The sequence below is a fragment of the Sceloporus undulatus genome, chromosome 6 (assembly GCF_019175285.1).
Source record: "Sceloporus undulatus isolate JIND9_A2432 ecotype Alabama chromosome 6, SceUnd_v1.1, whole genome shotgun sequence".
In the NCBI taxonomy this organism is placed as follows: domain Eukaryota; kingdom Metazoa; phylum Chordata; class Lepidosauria; order Squamata; family Phrynosomatidae; genus Sceloporus; species Sceloporus undulatus.
Window position 1 is genome coordinate 100,613,386 of NC_056527.1, and position 22,126 is coordinate 100,635,511.

General features: G+C 39.7%; 2 protein-coding genes across 2 annotated transcripts; both read right to left on the reverse strand.

Moving 5' to 3' along the window:
• Positions 1-5,219: 5,219 nt before the first annotated feature.
• On the reverse strand, positions 5,220-8,689 carry LOC121935777 (olfactory receptor 14I1-like). Its single transcript, XM_042477656.1, has 2 exons — positions 7,783-8,689; positions 5,220-5,242 (listed from the first exon to the last, which is right to left on the reverse strand). Exons 1-2 carry the CDS (start codon positions 8,687-8,689, stop codon positions 5,220-5,222), a joined length of 930 nt encoding a protein of 309 aa, XP_042333590.1.
• A 7,427-nt stretch (positions 8,690-16,116) lies between these two features.
• On the reverse strand, positions 16,117-20,845 carry LOC121933724 (olfactory receptor 14A16-like). Its single transcript, XM_042473711.1, has 2 exons — positions 20,797-20,845; positions 16,117-17,078 (listed from the first exon to the last, which is right to left on the reverse strand). Exon 2 carries the CDS (start codon positions 17,068-17,070, stop codon positions 16,117-16,119), a length of 954 nt encoding a protein of 317 aa, XP_042329645.1. The 5' UTR covers positions 17,071-17,078; positions 20,797-20,845.
• Between the last annotated feature and the right edge of the window lie 1,281 nt (positions 20,846-22,126).

Consider the following 22,126-nt stretch of genomic DNA (forward strand, 5'->3'; position numbering starts at 1 on the left):
CACACACCAAATAGCTTGTAATAACAACTAGTTCCATGTGGAGCCCTAGAAAAATGAACTTGTTCTGCTCTTCTCTCCAGTGCAGCTTAATAGTTCTTGACATTTCCAGTAGCTGCCATCCCATCAGGATCAATTTTCCATTCTTTTCCTGCATTTATGGACCAAAGAACTAGAATGTCCACCAGTGCAGCATTCAATTGATGTTTCTGAATTTATAGCTTTAAAGTTATGTTCAGATCAATTTAAATTAAAGGCATTTAAGGGATTTGTTCAGCTGCAGTTTATTTTTAATTTTCAATCCCCCCCCTCTCTCTCTCTCACACACACACACACATACTCATAAACACACACATATATAGTAATTTTTTCTCTGCAATTTCATACTATTTGATTGTGGTGGTCTATGGACAAGCAGTAATTTGCTTGCATAGATCTCCAGGAAAATCTTAGTCCTCCACAACTCATGTTTCCTAAAGAATTGAGAGGTCAAGCAAATCTTCCTGATCTAAGTGTCATTCTGCCAAACTACTGATGAGAGGAATTCACTGCAGGGTTTTTTACATCATGTTTTCATGCACTCCAAAAGTACAATACAAAAAGCATTAACCCACTCCCCAAACACTACCCTCACAACAAAAGGCACATGGCATCCTTCTTGTCCTATAGTTGAAATTGGTTTATTTAGGTTGTGCTGATGAAACTGTCCTAGAAGGGTGATATTACATTTCTAACTCTTTGTGGGAGTGGGCTTGTTCATTTGTTAGTTGTGATATTTGGGTTGGTTTTGGTTTTCTGCAAAAAATAAATAAATAGTGAAACAGAAATGAGCTGCTAGAGTGCTTATGGATTTAAATTATTGTTTTGGCAAGACTTTCTCAGAGAGGCAAAATATCAAAACTTCAGCCTGATTTATTCAATGAGATAGATTAAAATTATAAAAATTCAATGAAAGGAAAAATATGTTTGAATAATGAAAGTTAATGTCAGGCTATCACTGCAGTGTGTGTCATTCTCTTACATTAATACTTATCCTTCATTTTCGCTAATGAGCCCGTCAGATGCAAACAAATGGGCCTGTACAGACAGGCCAAAATAAAGCTGCTTTGGGGTAACTTTGGAGGTATGCTCTTTACATTATGCATGTGTCCTAAGAGGCCAGAGGCTGTGCCAAAGCCACGCTCCAGTCCTAAGGACTGGAGTACAGCTTTGATGAAGTTTCTGGCCTGTTATGATCCATGTGTCATTTAAACAGCATACCTCCATAGTGACCCGAAGTAGCTTTATTTTGGCTTGTCTGTTCAGGCATTGTGCCAAATGTAAATATGCCATTTTAAATAACAATAAACATAATTCTAAAAAGACATAGGTTCTTTCAAACAATTTAAACTGCAAGTAACCATCAGGAGAAAAACATGGAAAATATATGACAAACAAACAAGGAAAATAAAACAAAAACTGCAGGTCTTTTAAAGTAAGGTTCAAAACACACTGCAGAAATAATCCGGTTTGAAACCACTTTAACTGCCTTGGCTCAAAGCTTTTATGAGACATTTAGCTTCTCTGTCAGAGAGCTCTGGTGCTGCAATAAACTATAATTTCCAGGATTCCCTAGCACTGAGCCAGGTCAGTTAAAATAGTTTCAAACTGGATTATTTCTAAGATGTGTGTAGGACCATAAATTCTATTCATTTAATAACTTACCATTTTTATCATGAATATTTCTTTTAGATCATGAAGACTTCAAATTGATGCTCTTTCCCATTGTGTTAGATGATGATGACAATTTATGCAAACTGACTTCTCTCCCACTGTCAAAACAATGGAAATCTATGTGTATTGAAGAGATGAATCTTGGCACCACAGAATATAGGTGTTGTATGTTCCTTGAGACGTGGCCTCAAGAGCCCAGCACAAGGCAGAAGAAGATCATTCCTAGGGGTAAAGAGTATTTTCTAGTCTGGAAACTTCTGATATAATTAGTGGTTAATCCAAGTATGAAGAAAGAAAAAGAACAGAATCTTTAGTTTATGGATAAATGAACCAGAATGCTCAACAATGCAGCATTGAAATGATATTTAAATTGGCAGTTTATTCAAAAATTTTAGTCTCACTCACTCACAATCACATAGACACACACACACACACACACACACACACACACACACACACTGTCACACACACAAACATACTATCACACATACAAACACATTATCATAAAGGTTTTTCATAATTTTTCAGTATATTTTCTACTATTGGATTGTGGTGGCATAAGGTAGTGCAATCGTTTGCTTACCTAGATACACCCCAGCAAAAGTGGTGTTGTCTTAGGGGCTGTACAAACAGCCCCTAAGGAGCAGCATGAAGCCACTCCTTTACTGGCCAGACCAGCTGCGGCGACGCCATGCCACAGCCCTGATCCTCCAGAGGGTGCAAGAAGGAGCTGCAAAATGCCGCTCCTTGTTGCATCCTAAAGAGCATCACAGCCATGACAACATGCCTTTTTGAATTCCTTTTTGCACTGCATCATCTAATGCAATGCTAGGGTCGAGCTGTGATGCTGCGCACTGTCTAGAAGGGTGTGCGTTGTTATGACGTGAGTGGGGCACAGTCGGGGTGTCCAGCTTGCAGAGGCTCTGTTGTGACACCGACCACAGGTCGGCACTATGTGCCGGTCTATAGCGGGACTAAGTCCTCCACAATTTAAGTTTCTTAAAGAACTGAGTGAAAAAGTAGATCTACTTTACCTAAGTCTCACTGTGCCAAACTACTGAAAAGATGAATTCACTTCAGGTTCTTTACATCATGTTTTCATGCATTCCAAAAGTACACGTCAAAAAACACTATCCCACTCCCAAAAGACACTGCCCCATGACAAAAAGCACAAGGCAATCTTTTTGTCCTTTTAGGTGGAAAGACAGGATATAAATCCCATAAATAAAATTTAAAAAACAAATTAAATCAAGGTGAGGAAGAGTTTGCTCCTCGTAGATTTCCTGATACAGTTCCACTTACCTAAATCCACCATGCCAAATGTAAATAGACCATTCCAAATAACCATCATCCTAAAGGATTTTCCCACACTACCGCATTACACTCTTATAGCGCTGCTATTTCTCTATAACTGCTTTGGCTGGCAGGGCAAATTAGGTATCAGGTTTCAGTGGTTCTTTCCTTGGCCCCATTCCCACTGGGCAAAAAAGTGGCTTATATTGCTGCAATTCTGACTCAGATTTTTTTTCTGAGTCGTATTCGAATCTTGTCCCTCATTCCCATTACGACAGGGGGCAAACAGACTTGGGGTTTTTTGACCCAAGTTCTTGTTCCCATTGAAATTTTCTTGGCTGTAATTTGAAGCGGACTTTTTGCTCCCCATTCTCATTGCCCTTCCGGAACCTCTTTTTTTTAAAGCAGCTCTCAATCAAGTACCTAAGCACTTGACATCACAGCCAATCAGTCACTTAGGTGCTTTTCCCCTCTGGGAATGGGAGAAGAAGCCTCCATCCCCCAAAGTCCCTTTGCCTCCCAGGTTCTCCTGTGTCTTCCCAGACTCCTTCTGAGAAAGGGAAAAGGGAGCCTCCATCCCCCCAAGTCCCTTTGCCTCCCCCATGGCTTCCTGGGCTGTTTGGGGGGGGGCGATTGAGAAGGCATATAAAAAAAGAAAAAATAATAGTTAAAAATGGTGTTCATTTGGTCTCCTCACATGTCGATCTATGGATGTGGTGCAGGGGGGAGGTTGCAGGGGGCGTAATGTGTTTACCATATTTGGAGGTCAGTGTAGCAATTTGCTATGTTTGGGCACCTGACAGAGGGCCTAAGTGATCAAAAGCTTAATTTAAAAAAAATAAATGGTCTACACATGCAATCGCCTTACCCTGCTTCCCACTCCACCGAGGGAAAGGCTATGCCAACGGGGGGAATGGTGCCGGTAATACAGGAAAGAGAACAAGCGGGTTACACCGCCAGACCAGCCCCTTGAGCACTACTGCTGCCATCCCCATGTTCCCGAATCAGACACCCTTGTCGTTCCCATTCATTTACCCTGAATTAGATTCTGGAGGCACAGGAAAAACCCCTAAAAATGTACACCCTTTTTACCACTGATTCGGGTTTTCCAAGGAAAAACTGATTACATGGGAATCAGATCCGAATTCCAATGGGAACAAAATTGGCGCAATGAAAATCGAATGCACACTCAAATGGGAACAATGCCCCCATAATTCGATTCTTGATTCGCGTTGTAAGCCAGTGGGAATGGGGCCCTTGATTTCGCCCATTGAAGACACTGGATCAGTTGTTTTGAACTCTTGTAGTCATATCTCTGGGAACACAGTACCAGGAAAGCCTTGGCAGTCTGCACAGTTGAATGCCTGGTTTTTGTTTTTCTTTTATGTAGACTGGAAAAAACCTAACTATAGGTGGGGTGCTAGAGGTGGGCTTGAAGCAACCAAAGTAAGCAGTGGATAAAAATGTAAAGAGGACAATGAAATAGGGAAGGCACATTAAGAAAGTATATTTCCTTTCTTGAACAGAAAGGATTTTCATAACAACAGCCAATTCTACCTGTATTTAACCTAAAGAATTTGGGGTGGGATAGGATGGAGAACTTGACCTCTACTAAGTGTGGCAATACCCAGTTCAGTTATATTTTTGTACATTATAGATTCCCCCAACATGTCAGATCATAGAATCAGAGGGAAGATATAAATAATGATGTTCAAAACCTTCCTTTTGGTGGAGAGGAAAGGGTTTCTAATTAGCCTACATTATATTTTATCCCTAAATCCATGGCATTTTAACCTAAAATACAAAAGGGAGATATTATGAAATATATATTGATCAAGACTGCATATCATATAAATGCATTCCCCAGTTAGCCATCATGATTCCCATTCATAAAGGGAATCCAGACTATCTGAAAGATTTTGTTTCCATACACAAACCATTCTTAGATTCTATGCCACGGGTAGGTTTACTCCTTATCTATTTTATTGTTTGTATGTACAGCACTGTGCAAATATACAGCGCTATATATAAATAAAGCATAATAATAATAATGCTACATGTTAAGATGTTTGAGAGACTGCTTTCCCTTGGTTCCACCTTTGTTCTCCTCTTTCCCTGCATGTGTGTGTATGTGTGAATGAAAAGCAAACCAACACAAATTCCTCCAAGTTTGTCCTGGATCCAAGAAGGATGTAGTTCACGACTGATTGAATGTTTCATTTATACTTTATACTTATGTCTGTTGAGATCCAGGCCAGACATTACTAGAACTCACACTTCTGTTAAAGAAAAGTTCTAATAGAGAGAGTAATTGAAGACAAGCAGGAAACAGTTTAGAATTGAAAGACACTCAGGGAGGAAACTGAATAAGGACTAACTTGTAACAAGTGATGTGCTGTAAATAGCGTAACCATACAATCTGTACACCAACTTTGAAAAGATACAAAAGTAACATCTGCTTGTAAATATAGTTTATTTTTATTCTTGTTTCAAAAAGAGAAGTGGTTTGAATGAATTTAGAATAATAACAGAAACATGCTACGAATAATAACACACATGAAGGAGACAGACACTTAGGGACCTCAAACCTAATCCATTTGAGGAAGAGTGTACTGGGGGTAATGACTTGCATACATCAGTTGGAAATGACTTGCATACAACAACAAAAGTAGATTCAAAACCCAAACACTACATGGCCTAAACCTAGACGATGATTCTGTCCTCTGCTGATAACAGTTTTCTAACTGAACAAAGAAGCTCAAATATTTTGCTCTTGATATATTTTTAAGTTTGCTTTGTTAGTCACTTCATTTAGACTTATTATTATTATCATTATGCTTTATTTATATAGCATTATAGATTTACACAGCACTGTACATACAATTAGTAAAATACAAAAAAATAAAAAATAAACCTGCCCATGGCATACATGCTACAAAATAATAGCATAATGCATATAAAAAAATACATAATTTTACAGGAAAGGGTTCAGTGATATAAGGCAGGCAACAAATTAAAAACACCAAATAACAATCATGCAATGTCTTTAAACTTTAAACGTCTACTTGTAAATGTGTGTATGTATACAGCCTCAATCTCCTAAAGCACTGGTTCTCAGATTTTGTACCCTTGTGACCCCCTTTACATCTACATTCACATATTGTTCCCCTCCTCAATGTAGCATATAAAAAAAAATACTTACTGAGTGTATTTTGTTCACATATTTATGTATATTCGTATTTTAATACACTCGTCCCTCTACATTTGTGGCCTTGTCTTTTGCAAATTTGATTATTCACGGATTTTATTAAAAAGCAGTTGCCTGACTCGGCGGGCTGACCGCTTTGCCGCTAGACGCGGCGAACGACTACAAGCCCCAGAGTGCTCTGGGGCTTGCCCCGGCTCCCTATTGGTGCGCCGGGCGAAAGGGGGGGGGGCCCTTCTGCCCCACGCACCAATAGGGAGCCGGGCTCGGTGACTGGGAGTTCGGGTCCTCCAGGGCAGATGATTGGATCAGCTGCCCTGGAGGAGGAGTCTCCTGGTCAGGTGGCACTGAGGGCAGGGCTTAGGCCTATATAGGCCGTGCTGCCAGCCCCAGCCCTCAGTCGGCGCTTGGCTACGGATGGTTAGGAGCCAAGCAGGAAGGGAGGAGGAGCGGAGCCTTCTCCCACCCACCCACTGCTTGGGTTTGGGTTTTTTGTTACAACTTTGTGGCGGCAGCATAGGCCAGGATCTGCACGGTGTGATACCAGGGCAACGGAGCTCTGGTTTGGGAGTCAGTCGGGACCCAGGGGCGAATAGGGCAGGCGTATGGCCATTGCAGGGGCCATAACGCGAGAGCGCCTCCCGGTGACTTGGGCCTTAGCGAATATGTGAACACATGGCAGAGATGCGGTCATATGGTGTTCCTTAGCCCCTAGGTCATCCAAATGCCTGGTGGGTGCCAGGTTGTGGTTAATCAGACAAACATGAGGTTGTTTGATTTCGCAGATCCTGACCTCATGCGTTGTGCCAACCCTACCAATGGTTTGATTAATAAAGTTGTGGCCTTTCCTCCAGAATGGTCTCCTATGGTTATTCGGCAGCAGCATCTGAGGCAATATGTTCTCTCTAGGAATATAGAGATCCTCCAGCACAACCCTATGGTCAACTGTAATCAAAAGTTGCACCGAAGGACCTAGAGATTCCTAGAGAGAACGCTCCTTTGGACTTTTGTAGCTCCTCCAGCGCAATTCTATGGTCAATGTCTGGCAGATGTTGATCACAAAGTTGCACTGGAGGACCTAGAGATTCCTAGAGAGATGTTCTTTCAGGTAAAAAAAATAGTGTTTTTGTTATTTGCAGTTTTCCTACATTCATGTGGGTCCTGTGCCACTAATCTCAGCGAATGTGGAGGGATGAGCGTATTTATATATGAAAATATCTCTTCTCGTTCCCCTATTGCTTTGCCCTCAGGCAGAGACCCGAAGCACTCTCCTTGCCTTTCTTTACTTCTCCAAGACAGAAAAAGATAAAGGTGGAAAAAGGGAGAAGGGGGTCTCCATGTCTTGTGCCCCTGTGAGCAAATCTTGCACTCTTCCTTAGGAGTCCTGCCACACAGTTTCAGAAACAAAGGCCAAAATATATCATTCTACGAAGAAGTGGAAGTGGAATTGGGCTGAATTCAACTTCTTCCCAAGCTGCTTCTTTGTATTTTTCAAAAACTACAGACTAGAAGGAATATGTCATACATTTAAAGAAGACCAGTAGAGAAAGATTTGTCAGAAGATTACTTCAGACTTAAAAGTCTTGATAGGGCAAGCTTGATCTCCTTGTTTCTCAAGCTGTAAATCAAAGGATTCAACATGGGCGGAAAAACAGAATACAATATAGTCACTACCAAATCCAAACTGGAAGGAGTGCTAGAGGTGGGCTTCAGGTAAGCAAGACATGCAGTCACCGAAAACATAGAGACAACAGTGAGATGGGGTACACAAGTCGAAAAGGCCTTTTTCCTCCCCAGAACAGAAGGCATTTTCAGAACAGCAGTGAAGATTTCCACATAGCTGACAATAATGTAGATAAAACAGCCAAGCCAAATGACAGTACTAAACACAGTAGCTCCCATTTCAAATTGATATAAGTCAGAACAGGCAAGCCTAAGTATTTGTGGGATTTCACAGAAGAATTGATTGACAACATTAGAGCACAAAGGGGTTCCAAAAGTGCCACCAGTTTGTAATATGGCATTGAGAAGAGCGGCAAGCCATGCACCAAGAACCATTTGTTGGCAGGCTCTCCTGTTCATTACCCTTTCGTATTGCAATGGATTGCAGATAGCAACATAGCGATCATATGCCATAACAGTTAGGAGGGCAAGATCAGATCCTAGAAAGAAAAGAAACAAGAGAATTTGAGTCACACATCCAGAGTAGGAAATGTGTCTATCATTTTTTAAGGAATTGATCAAATATTTAGGGATTATGACTGAAACAGAGCCCATGTCTTGAATGGCCAAATTCATCAGAAAAAAGTACAGGGGTGTGTGAAGACGATGGTCAAAAGCTACTGCTGAGAAGATGAGAAGGTTCCCAGATACAGTTGTAAGGTAAAAGATGAGGAATAAAATGAAGTGTAAAATCTGCAGTTCCGGGATTGCTGAGAATTCAAGGAGCAGAAATTCAGAGACAGAAGATTGATTTTCCATTTTCTCCTAATTAACCATGTTGTCTCTAGGAGAAGAACAGAAGGGGAAAATTAAAATATGAGCCACTGAATATACCATGCAGGGGTTTGAAATCAACGAGTCCATGTTCTTCAAATACCAAGGGAGGATTTGCAAAAACAGTATTATTTTCAACTTCCAAAAACAATACTACCTTTAAAATTATTATACCTTTGCTATTGTTCCTGAGGAATGTTCCATCACATCCCCAGTAATTAATAATAGTAAATCTCTATCCCTTGATCTCTCATTAACTGATGACTTGTGTCTTAATAATATTTCCAACTAATTGTATTTTAGGGCTGCATGCTTGATCTTAGCATTGATAACTGCAATATTGATATTTTAATTCTATGGTTCAGTAAAACACAGGATTTCAATAGCAGAAGTCAGGGATATCATCACCTAAAGTAAAATGTTCTTGGCCCAAAAGTGCAATATGCCTTTATTGTTGTACTTTATCAATCTCAGATAGGGTCTATATATAATAGATAGCTTGGAATAACAACTAGTTCTTTATGAAGCCCCAGAAAGATGAACTTGCTCTGCTGTTCCTTGAAATGCAGCTTGGTAAATTTTGCCACCCTCCCATTCTTATCTTGCGTTTATGAATCAAAGAACCTGAAAGTCCATAAGTGCAGCATTGAATTGAAGTTTCTGAATTTATAGCTTTAAAGTTATGTTCACATCAAATTAAAGGCTTTTAAGGGATTTGTTCAGCTGCAGTTTATTTTTAATTTTCCATCCCCTCCCCTCACAAACACACACACACACACACACACACACACTCATAAACACACACATATATAGTATTTTTTCCCTGCATTTTCATACTATTGGATTGTGGTGGCCTGAGGTCAAGCAGTAATTTGCTTGCATAGATACATCCCCAAGAAAATCTTAGTCCTCCACAATGCATGTTTCCTAAAGAACTGAGAGATCAAGCAAATCCTCTTGCCAAACTACTGATGAGAGGAATTCACTGCAGGCTTTTTACATGCACTCCAAAAATACACTCAGAAAGGCAAGAATTTCTCAGAGAGGCAAAATATCAAAAATTCAGCCTGATTTATTCAATGAGATGGAGAAAAATTCAAGGAAAAGAAGAACATGTTTGAGGAATGAAAGTCAGTGTCAGACTATCCCTGCAGTGTGTGCCATTCCCTTATATTAATACCTATCCTTCATTTTAGCTTCCTATGGAAGCAAATAATATCTGGGTGAGGAACAGCTCAGGAAAGGTTCCTCCTCCAACATGCTCTTGTTATACCTCCACTTACCTTAATCATTTGTGCCAAATGTAAATATGCCATTCTAAATAACAATAGACATAATTCTAAAAAGACATAGGTTCTTTCAAGCAATTTAAACTGCAAATAACTGTCAGGAGAAAAACATGGAAAAATATATGACAAACAATCAAGGCAGGTAAAAGGAAAACTGTCGGTCTTTCAAAGTGAGATTCAAAACACACTGCAGAAAGTATCCTGTTTCCGACCACTTTAACTGCCCTGGCTCAAAGCTAGGAAATCCTGGGAACTATGGTTTTGTGAGACATCTAGCTTCTCTGTCATAGAGTTTGAGTGCCACAATAAACTATAATTCCCAGGATTCCCTAGCATTGAGACAGGGCAGTTAAAATAGTTTCAAAATGGATTATTTCTGAGGTGTGTTTAGGACCATAACTTCTATTCGTTTAATAACCTACCGGATTTATCATGAATATATCTTTTAGTTCATGAAGACTTCAAATCCATTCTCTTCCCCATTGTGTTAGATGATGATGACAATTTATGCAAACTGACTTCTCTGCCACTGCCATAGCAATGGGGATATGAATCTTGGTACCACAAGATATAGGTGTTGTATGTTCCTTGAGACATGGCCTCAAGAGCCCAGCACAAGGCAGAAGAAGATCATTCCTAGGGGAAAAGAGTATTTTCTAGTCTGGAAACTTCTGATATAATTAGTAGTTGATCCAAGTGTGAAGAAAGAAAATGAACAGACTCTTCAGTTTAAGGATAAATGACCCAGAATACTCACCAATGCAGCATTGAAATGATATTTAAATTTGTGTTCAGTTTAATTTAGATTGAAAGCACTGAATGGGTTTGTTAAACTAAAGTTTGTTCATATTTTTTAGACTCATTCACTCACTGTCACACAAACACACACTTACACACAAACACACCCATACAAACACATTATCATAAATGTTTTTCATAATTTTTCAGTATATTTTCTATTATTGGATTGAGGTGGCATAAGACAGTGCAATTGTTTCCTTGCCTAGATACACCCCAGCAAAACTGCTGTGGTCTTAGGGGCTATACAAGCCGCCCCTTTACTGGCTCGATCAAGGACTCCACACACCGCACACCACAGGCCTGATCTGGTCTCCATAAGGCGCAAAAAGAAGGCACAAAACACACCTCCTTTTTGCGCCCTCCAAATGGCATCATAGCCGTCGTGGCACGGCCTTGTGATGCCCTTTTGGCACTACATCATCTAGATGCAGCGCTAGGGTCGCGCCGTGATGCTGCATGCTGACTAGAAGGATGTGTGGCATCATGGCACAAGGGGGTGGAGTCATGCAATCCAGTGTGTGGATTCTCTGGCGTGGCTCTGCCCACAGAGTGGCACTTTGTATCTGCCTGTAGCAGGCCTAGGTCCTCCTCCACAATTTAAGTTTCTTAAAGAACTGAGAGAAATAGCACATCTACTTGACCTAAGTCTAACTGTGCCAAACTACTGAGAAAAGGAATTCACATCAAGTTATTTACATCATGTTTTCATGCGTTCCAAAAGTACACTTCAAAAAACACGATCCCACTCCCAAAAGGCACTGCCCCGTGACAAAAGGCACAAGGCAATCTTTTTGTCCTATTTTACAGTGCATGAGACAAAATGCAATATCCTCAATCAGATTTCTTGAGATATTTCTGGGAGATTTTTTTTTCTATATAATGAAAACTATGTTCAAGTTTGTTGACATTATTCAGGCTTTGTTGATGGAAATATCCTAGAGGTGTGATATTGTAAGTCCACCTCATTATAGCAATTTTTTATGTTTCTTTATGGTTGGAGTTTAGGTTTTCATTGGTTTTGGTTTTCTACAAAAATCAGTAAAACTGAGAAACTGAAATGAACTGCAAGAGTGTTTGAGGATTTAAAAATATTATGTTGGCAAGCCTTTCAGTGAAAGGAAGAATATGATTGATAAATGGAAGTTAATGTCAGAATATCACTTCAGTGTGTGGTTCTCTTATATCAATATTTCTTCTTCATTTTAGCTAATGAGCCCTTCATATTGCAACAATAGCCTCCTTAAATCCTATTTTGATGGGAAGGCAATATATAAACCCCATAAATAAATTCTAAAAAGCGAATTAAATCAAGGTGAGGAAGAGCGTGCTCCTCTTAGATTTCCTGATGCAGCTCCACTTACTTTAGTCCATCATGCCAAATGTAAATAGACCATTCCAAATAATAATAATAATAATAATAATAATAATAATAATAAGTTTTATTTATAGACCGCTATTCCGCGATGATCATAGCGGTGTACAGTAAAGTCATAATATAATACAAAATACAGTTAAAGGAGGGAGAAGTCTCGTCCTTCAGGCAGACCTTGATGTTGCTGGGTCTGCCTGATCGCCTCCTCTGCGGCCGAGATGACAGTTGGGGGAGGGGCCTCATCTTCAGGCAGACTTGATGTTGCTGGGTCCGCCTGATGGCTCCTTGAGTCGAGATGACAGTTGAGGGGAGGGAGCCTCTTCCTTCCGGCAGACCTTGATGTTGCGGGCGTCGCTGATCGCTCCTCTCTGAGGCCGAGATAACAGTTGAGGAGGGAGGGGCCTCATCCTTCAGGCAGACCTTGATGTTGTGGTCCGCCTGATGGCTCCCTCTGAGCCGAGATGACAGTTGAGGAGGGAGGGCCTCCCTTAGGCAGACCTTGATGTTGCTGGTCCGCTGATGGCTCTCTGAGCCGAGATGGACAGTTGGGAGGGAGGGCCCTATTTCAGGCAGACCTTGATGTTGCTGGGTCCGCCTGATGGCTCCTCTGAGGCCGAGAGACAGTTTGAGGAGGGAGGGGCCTCTTCCTTCAGGCAGACTTGATGTTGCTGGGTCCGCCTGATGGCTCCATCAGGCCGAGATGACAGTTGAGGAGGGAGGGGCCTCATCCTTCAGGCAGACCTTGATGTTGCTGGGTCCGCCTGATGGCTCCCTCTGAGGCCGAGATGACAGTTGAGGAGGGAGGGGCCTCATCCTTCAGGCAGACCTTGATGTTGCTGGGTCCGCCTGATGGCTCCCTCTGAGGCCGAGATGACAGTTAGGAGGGAGGGGCCTCATCCTTCAGGCAGACCTTGATGTTGCTGGGTCCGCCTGATGGCTCCCTCTGAGGCCGAGGTGACAGTTGAGGAGGGAGGGGCCTCATCCTTCAGGCAGACCTTGATGTTGCTGGGTCCGCCTGATGGCTCCCTCAGAGGCCGAGATGACAGTTGGGGAGGGAGGGGCCTCTTCCTTCAGGCAGACCTTGATGTTGCTGGGTCCACCTGATGGCTCCCTCTGAGGCCGAGATGACAGTTGGGGAGCAAATAACCAAGGGCATAATTCTAAAAGGCTTTTGCCACACTATCACACTATACTTTTATAGCACTGTTATTCCACTATAACTGCTCTGGCTGGCAGAGCAAGGTAGGTATCTGGTTTCAGTGGTTCTGGCCTTGATTTTTCCCATTCAAGACATTGGATCAGTTGTTTTGAACTCTTGTAGTCACATCTCATGGAACACAGGAAAGCCTTGGCAGTCTGCACAGTTGAATGCCTGATTTAGTTTATTTTTTATGTAGACTGTAAGGAACCTAACTATAGGTGGGGTGCTAGAGGTGGGCTTGAGGCAACCAAAGTAAGCAGTTGATAAAAATGTGAAGAAGAAAATGAAATAGGGAAGGGACATTGAGAAAGTGTATTTCCTTTCTTGAACAGAAAGGATTTTCATAACATCTAACCTAAAGAATTTGGGGTGGGATGGGATGGAGAACCTGCCCTCTACTAAGTGTGGCAATACCCAGTTTAGTTATATTTTGGTACATTATACATTCCTCCAACATGTCAGATCATTGAATCAGCGGGGAGAAATAAATAATGATGTTCAAAACCTTCCTTTTGGTGGAGAGGAAAGGGTTTCTAATTAGCCTACAGTATATTTTTTCCCTAAGTTCATGGCATTTTAACCTAAAATACAAAAGGGAGACATTATGAAATAGATGTTGATCAAGACTGCATATAATATAAACACAGGCCCCAGTTCGTCATCATGATTCCCTTTTACAAAGTTAATCCAGACTATCTGAAAGATATTGGTTCCCTACACAAACCATTCTTAAGTTGTACGCCATGGGCAGGTTTACTCTTATCTTTTTTATTGTTTGTATGTACAGCGCTGTGCAAATATACAGCACTATATATAAATAAAGCATAATAATAATAATAATAATAATAATAATAATAATAATAATAATTCTGCATTTTAAGATGTTTGAGAGAGTGCTTTCTCTTGGTTCCACCTTCGTTCTTCTCTTTCCCTGCACGTGTGTGTATGTGTGAATAAAAAGCAAACCAACGCAAACTACTCCAAGTGTCTCATGGATTCAAGAAGGATGTAGTTCATGACTGACCAAATGCTTCATTTATACTTTATACTTATCTCTGTTCAGATCCAGGCCAGACATTACTAGAACTCATACTTCTGTTAAAGGGAAATTGTAATAGAGAGAGTAATTGAAGAGAAGCAGGAAACAGTTTAGAATTGAAAGAGATTCAGGGAGGAAACTGAATAAGGACTAATTTCAAACAAGTGAAGTGCTGCAAATAGCGTAACCATACAATCTGTGCACAAACTTAGAAAAGATACAAAAGTAACATCTGCTTGTAAATAAAGTTTATTATTATTCTTGTTTCCAAAAGAGAAGTGGTTTGAATGAATGTAGAATAATAACAGAAACATGCTATGAAGAATAACACACATGAAGGAGACAGACACTTGGGGACCTCATACCTAATCCATTTGAGGAAGAGTGTACTGAGGGTAATGACTAGCATACATAAGTTGGAAATGACTTGCATACAACAGCAAACTTAGATTCAAAACCCAAACACTACATGGCCTCAACCTAGAAGGTAATTCTGTCCTCTGCTAAGAATGCTGATAACAGTTTTCTAATTGGAAAAAAAAGCTCGACAAAAACCCCAGATATTTTGCTCTTGATATATTTTTAAGTTCACTTTGTTAGTCACTTCATTTTGACTTATTATTATTATTATTATTATTATTATTATTATGCTTTATTTATATAGTCTTGTAGATTTACACAGCACTGTACATACTATTAGTAAAATACATAAAAAATTAAACCTGCCCATGGCGTACATTGTACGAAATAATAGCATAATACATATAAAATAATACATATTAATACAGGAAAGGCTTCAATGACATAAGGTAGGAAACGAATTAAAAACATCAAATAACAATCATGCAATGCCTTTAACCTTATACACGTCTACTTGTAAATGTGTGTGTGTATCCATCCTCATTCTCCTAAAGCAGTGGTTCTCAGATTTTGTACCCTTGTTACCCCTTTACATTTACATACAGATATTGTTCTCCCCTCAATGTAGCATATGAAAAAAATATTTTGTTTAGTGAATCTATTTTTGTTCACTCGTCCCTTCACATTTCTGGCTTTGACTTTTGTGGATCTGATTGTTCACGGATTTTATTAATATGTTCTCTTTAGGAATATCGAGGTCCTCCAGCACAACCCTATGGTCCACTGTTATCAAAAGCTGCACTTAAGGGCCTAGAGATTCCTAGAGAGAATGCTCCATTAGGCCTTTGTATCTCCTTCAGTGCAATACTATGGTCAATATCTGGCAGTTGCACTGGAGGACCTAGAGATTCCTAGACAGGTGTTCTCTCAGATAAAAAAAAATAGTGTTTTTGTTATTTGCATTTTTTCCACATTCATGGTGGTCCTGTGACCCTAACTCCAATGAATGTGGAAGGATGAGTGTATTTGTATAAGAAAATATCTGTTTTCTTCCCACATTCCTCTGCCCTCAAGCAGAGAATCAAACCACTTTCCTTGCCTTTCTTTTCCCCTCTAGAATAGAAAAAGACAAAGGTAGAAAAAGGGAGAAGGGGGTATCCATGTCTTGTGCCCTTGTGAGCAAATCTTGCACCCTCCTCTAGTAGTCCTGCCAAATAGTTTCAGAACAATAGACCAAAATATTGCATTGTATGAAGAAGTGGAAGGGGAATTGGGCTGAGTTCAACTTCTTCCCAAGCTGTTTCTTTGTATTTTTCAAAAACTACAGGCAAGAAGGACTATGCCATACATTTAAGGAAGACCAGTAGAGAAAGATTTGTCAGATGATGACTTCAGACTTAAAAGTCTTGATAGGGCAACCTTGATCTCCTTGTTTCTCATACTGTAAATCAAAGGATTCAGCATGGGCGTAAAAACAGAATACATTATAGTCACTACCAAATCCAAACTGGAAGGTGTTCTTGAGGTGGGCTTCAGGTAAGCAAGACATCCAGTCACCGAAAACATAGAGACAACAGTGAGATGGGGTACACAAGTAGAAAAGGCCTTTTTCCTCCCCAGAACAGAAGGCATTTTCAGAACAGCAGTGAGGATTTCCACATAGCTGACAATAATGTAGATAAAACAGCCAAACCAAATGACAATACTAAACACAGTAGTTCCCATTTCAAATTGATATAAGTCAGAGCAGGCAAGCCTAACTATCTGTGGGAATTCACAGAAGAATTGATTGACAACATTAGAGCACAAAGGGGTACTAAAAGTGCCACTAGTGTGTAATATGGCATTGAGAAGAGCGGCAAACCATGCACCAAGAGCCATTTGTTTGCAGGCTCTCCTGTTCATTACCCTTTCATATTGCAATGGATTGCAGATAGCAACATAGCGATCATATGCCATAACAGTTAGGAGGGCAAGATCAGATCCTGCAAAGAAAAGAAACAAGAGGACTTGAGCCACACATCCAGTATAGGAAATATGTCTATCATTTGTGAATAAATTGATCAAATATTTAGGGATAATGACTGAAACCGAGCCCAGGTCTTGAATGGCCAAATTCATCAGAAAAAAGTACAGGGGGGTGTGAAGACGATGATCAAAAGCTACTGCTGAGAAGATGAGAAGGTTCCCGGATACAGTTGTAAGGTAAAAGATGAGGAATAAGATGAAGTGTAAAATCTGCAGTTCCGGGATTGCTGAGAATTCAAGGAGCAGAAATTCAGAGACCGAAGATTGATTTTCCATTTTCTCCTAATTAACCATGTTGTCTCTAGGAGAAGAACAGAAGGGGAAAATTAAAATATGAGCCACTGAATTTATCATGCCAGGATTTGAAAATCAAAGTGGAAATGTTCTTTCAAATACCAAGGGAGGATTTGCAAAAACAGAATTACTTTCAACTTCCAAAAACAATATTACCTTGCAAATTATTATACCTTTGCTATTATTCCTGAGGAATATTCCATCACATCCCCAGTAATAAAAAATAGTAAATCACTATCTCTTGATCCCTCCCTTATAGATGACTTGTGTCTTAGTAATATTTCCAACTAATTGTATTTTATGGCTGCAAGCTTGATCTTAGCATTGATTACTGAAATATTGATATTTTAATTCTATGGTGATATTTTAATTCTATCGTTCTGTAAAACACAGGATTTCAATAGTGATATTTCAATTCTATGGTTCAGTAAAACATAGGATTTCAATAGCAGAAGTCAGGGATATCATCACGTAAAGTAAAATGTTCTTGGCCCAAAAGTGCAATATGCCTTTATTGTTGTACTTTATCAGTCTCAGATGGCATCTATATATACTAGATAGCTTGGAATAACAACTAGTTCTTTATGAAGCCCCAGAAAAAAGAACTTGCTCTGCTTATCCTTCAAATGCAGCTTAGTAAATCTTGCCATTTCTCAGAAAATCCCATAGCAGCCATCTCATCAAGATCATCTTCCCATTCTTATCTTGTGTTTATGAACCAAAGAACCAGAAAGTCCATAAGTGCAGCATTGAATTGAAGTTTCTGAATTTATAGCTTTAAAGTTATGTTCAGATCAAATTAAAGGCTTTTAAGGGAATTAGTTCAACTGCAGTTTATTTTTAATTTTCAATCCTCTCTCTCTCTCTCTCTCTCTCTCACACACACACACACACACACACATATAGTAATTTTTTCTTTGCATTTTCATACTATTGGATTGTGGTGGCCTAAGGAGAAACAATAATTTGCTCACATAGATACATCTCCACAATTAGTCCTCCACAATTCATGTTTCCTAAAGAACTGAGAGGTCAAGCAAATCTTCTTGCCAAACTACTTATGCAAGGAATTCATTGCAGGCTTTTTACATACACTCCAAAAATACACTATAAAGAGCATTAAGCCACTTCCCAAATGCTACCCCCACAACAAAAGACATATGACATTCTTCTTGTCCTATATGTTACAGTGAATGGGACAAAATATGTATCTGAAATCCGATTTGGAAAGATATTACTCAAGATATGTATATATCCATATGTGTAGCAGTTTAATTTTGTTTATTCAGGCTGTGTCCCTGAATAAAATTCCCTAGAAGGATAATATTACATGTCTAGCTATTTGTGGGAGTGGGCTTGCTCATTTGTTTGTTGTGAAGTTGGTTTGGTTTTTGTTTTCTGCAAAAAAAATAAAATAGTGAAACAGAAATGAGTTGCTAGAGTGCGTATGGATTTAAATTATTGTTTTGGTCAGACTTTCTCAGAGAGGCAAAATATCAAATATTCAGCCTGATTTATTCAATAATAAATAAATAATAAAAATAAAAACTTTATTTATATACCGCCTTTCCTATAGATCAAAGAGGTTTACAATATAGTGGGTATGTGACACATGTCACCATATAGAACAGTAAAATACTTCACTAGTTAAAAATTGCTGTGGCTAGGCATTTGTACCAGGATCATTTGACCCTCCCACATTGAAATAGCTGCATTGGGTACCAGTCTGGTTCTGGGCAGAATTCAAAGGGCTGGTATTAAACTTCAAAGAACCATTATCTCCTTATATAAACCAGGGCTTTATGAGAAGGGAGGTTTTTCTCATGTTTCCACCACCTTTGCAATTGTGGTAAATGAGGACTCAGGAGAGACCTTTTTCTGTGGTTGTGGGACTTCCTTCCATGGGAGGTCTGGTTATAAATAAGTAAATAAAAACTTTATTTATATACCGCCTTTCCTATAGATCAAAGCGGTTTACAATATAGTGCGTATGTGACACATGTCACCGTACAGAACAGTAAAATACCTCACTAGTTACAAATTCACAGTTTCATAAAATCTAAGCCATATCACAATCATTAAAACCAACAGCTATGGGGGAAGTTCCTAATCTAAACAGAATCGGGAGGGTATGCTACTTGAAAAAGGGGAGTTTTTAATGCCTTCTTAAAGGCTACTAATGTGGGACAGAGTCGGGTCTTTTCTGGGGGAGAGTTCCAGAGGGTAGGGGCTGTTGTCGTATAAGCCCTCCGGTGAGTTGTTACTAGTGTTACCCTGGGGCAATCAAGTAAAAATTTCCCCATTGTTCTGAGGGTGCGGGACGGATTATGTAGGGAGAGGTGCTCCCTCAAGTAACTCGGGCCCAAGCCATATAGGGCTTTATAGGTAACGACCAACACTTTGTATTGCGCCCGGAAGCTAATAGGCAGCCAGTGAAGTCAATGAGATAGAGAAAAATTCAAGGAAAAGAAGAACATGTCTAAGTAATGAAAGCCAATGTCAGACTATCACTGCAGCGTGTGCCATTCCCTTATATTAATACCTATCCTTCATTATAGCAAATGACCCTTCATATGGAAACAAATGATATCTGGGTGAGGAACAGCTCAGGAAAGTTCCTCCTCCAACATGCTCTTGTTATACCTCCACTTTTCTTAATCCATTGTGCCAAATGTAAATATGCCATTCTAAATAACAATAGATATAATTCTGAAAAGACATGGGTTGTTTCAAGCATTTTAAAGTGCAAGTAACTGTCAGGAGGAAAAAAAAACCAAACTGAAGAGTGTGTAAAATATAACCGATTGAAATATAACCCACTTCCAATTAGCAAAAGACACTATTGTGAAGAAATAAGGGATTAAATAAACCCTCACATAGAGAAGCCAGTAAAATTTCTAAAAGGGTATAAATACCCCACTGAAAAATGAGCAATAGCAAAGAATATATAATAAAGAATAAATATATAAAATATCCAAACTCAAGGCCAGATAAATCAAACCAGGGAACAGGAAAGCCAGAATGTAAATATGCCATTCTAAATAACAATAGACATAATTCTAAAAAGACATGGGTTCTTTCAAGCAATTTAAACTGCAAATAACTGTCAGGAGAAAAACATGGAAAAAGATATGATCAACAATCAAGGGAAGTAAAAGGAAAACTGCAGGTCTTTTAAAGTAAGGTTCAAAACACACTGCAGAAAGAATCCAGTTTCTGACCACATCGACTGCCCTGGCTCAAAGTAGGAAATCCTGGGAAGTATGGTTTTGTGAGACATTTAGCTTCTCTGTCAGTGAGTTTGGGTCCCACAATAAACTATAATTCCCAGGATTCCCTAGCATTGAGCCAGGGCAGTTAAAGTAGTTTCAAACTGGATTATTTCTGAGAATAAATTATATTCATTTAATAACTTACTGGTTTTATCATGAATATTTCTTTTAGATCATGAAGAAATCAAATTGATGCTCTTCTCTATTGTGATAGATGATGATGACAATTTATGCAAACTGACTTCTCTCCCACTGCCAAAACAATGGGGATCTATCTGTACTGAAGCTATGAATCTTGGCACCACAGGATATAGGTGTTGTATGTTCCTTGAGACATGGCCTCAAGAGCCCAACACGAGGCAGAAGAAGATCATTCCTAGGGGAAAAGAGTATTTTCTAGTTTGGAATCATCTGATATAATTAGTTGTTGATCCAAGTGTGAAGAAAAGAAAATGAACAGAATCTGAAATGTATCTTCAGTTTATGGATAAATGAACCAGAATTTGTTTGGTACTGAGTTGTCATCTTTTTCTGACATTTTGGACAAAAGCCATTGATTGATTGATTGATTGATTGATTGATTAAAAACTCTAATGTCACATGGCCTTAGCTTCAAGGATGATGCTGTCATCCACTAAGAACAGTGATGACATAATTTTTTAACTGAAGCAGACAGAAGCTGAAATGTTTGTCAATTGCTTCATTTAAACTTTATCCTTATGTCACTTGAGATTCAGGTCAGACTTTAACAGAACTCATACTTCTATTAAAGAGAAATTCTAACAGAGAGAGTAATTTAAGAGAAGCAGGAAACAGTTTAGAATTGAAAGAGATTCAGGGAGGAAACTGTACAAGGAATAATGTGTGACAAGTGAAGTGCTGTAAACAGCATAACCTTACAATCTGTGTTCCGACCTTTAAAAAAGATAAGTGGTTTGAATGAATTTAGAATAATAATTTTTACAGATAACATGCTATGAATAATATATTACACACATATAGGAGACAGACACCTTGGGACCTCAAACCTAATCCATTTGAGGAAGAGTCTACAATCACCCCTCCTAACTCACGGATCTCAGATCTGTGACATTGACTCTCTGTGGAGGGGCGACCTCATCTATTTCTAATGGCACACATGCTCAACCCATGCGCATGGGGTCATGCCCCACTCCAGCCTATGAGGCTTGAAAAGTTTTTTTAAAAAAACCTCCCTAGATTCCCTGGAGAGAAACAATTATAGACCAATCTCCCTTTTACAATTCTTGGGCAAAGTGATCGAGAAGGCAGCTGCCTTCCAACTCAAGCTGTCTTGAATGAAGTCGAGTATCTGGACCCATTTGAAACCAGCTTCAGGGCGGGATACGGAGTTGAGGCTGCCATGGTCACCTTAGTCAATGATCTCCGTCTGGGCATCGACAGGGGAAGTGTGACCCTGTTGGTGCTCTTGGACATCTCAGCGACCTTCAGTAACATAGACCATGGTATCCTTCTGGAACACCTGAGGGAGTTAGGTATTGGGAGCACTGCACTCCAGTGACTCCATTCCTACCTCTCAGGCAGATTCCAGATGGTGATGCTGGGGGATTGTTTCTCTTCTAAGAGAGACCTGATATTTGGCGTCCCTCAAGGTGCCTGCCATTCTGTCCCCCTTGCTGTTTAATATTTACATGAAGCCGCTGGAAAAGATTATCTGGAGACATGGGGCGCAGTGTTTTATGTACGCTGATGACACCCAAATCTATCTCTCTATGTCTCCAACTGCT

Excerpts from the sequence above, each read along its gene's own strand:
- LOC121935777 (XM_042477656.1), bottom strand. The coding sequence starts at position 8,689 with ATGGAAAATCAATCTTCTGTCTCTGAATTTCTGCTCCTTGAATTCTCA. Across the intron at positions 5,243-7,782 it reads TGCCCTATCAAGACTTTTAA|ACATAAGTATAAAGTATAAA; the intron begins GTCTGAAGTAAT and ends GGATCTCAACAG.
- LOC121933724 (XM_042473711.1), bottom strand. The coding sequence starts at position 17,070 with ATGGAAAATCAATCTTCGGTCTCTGAATTTCTGCTCCTTGAATTCTCA.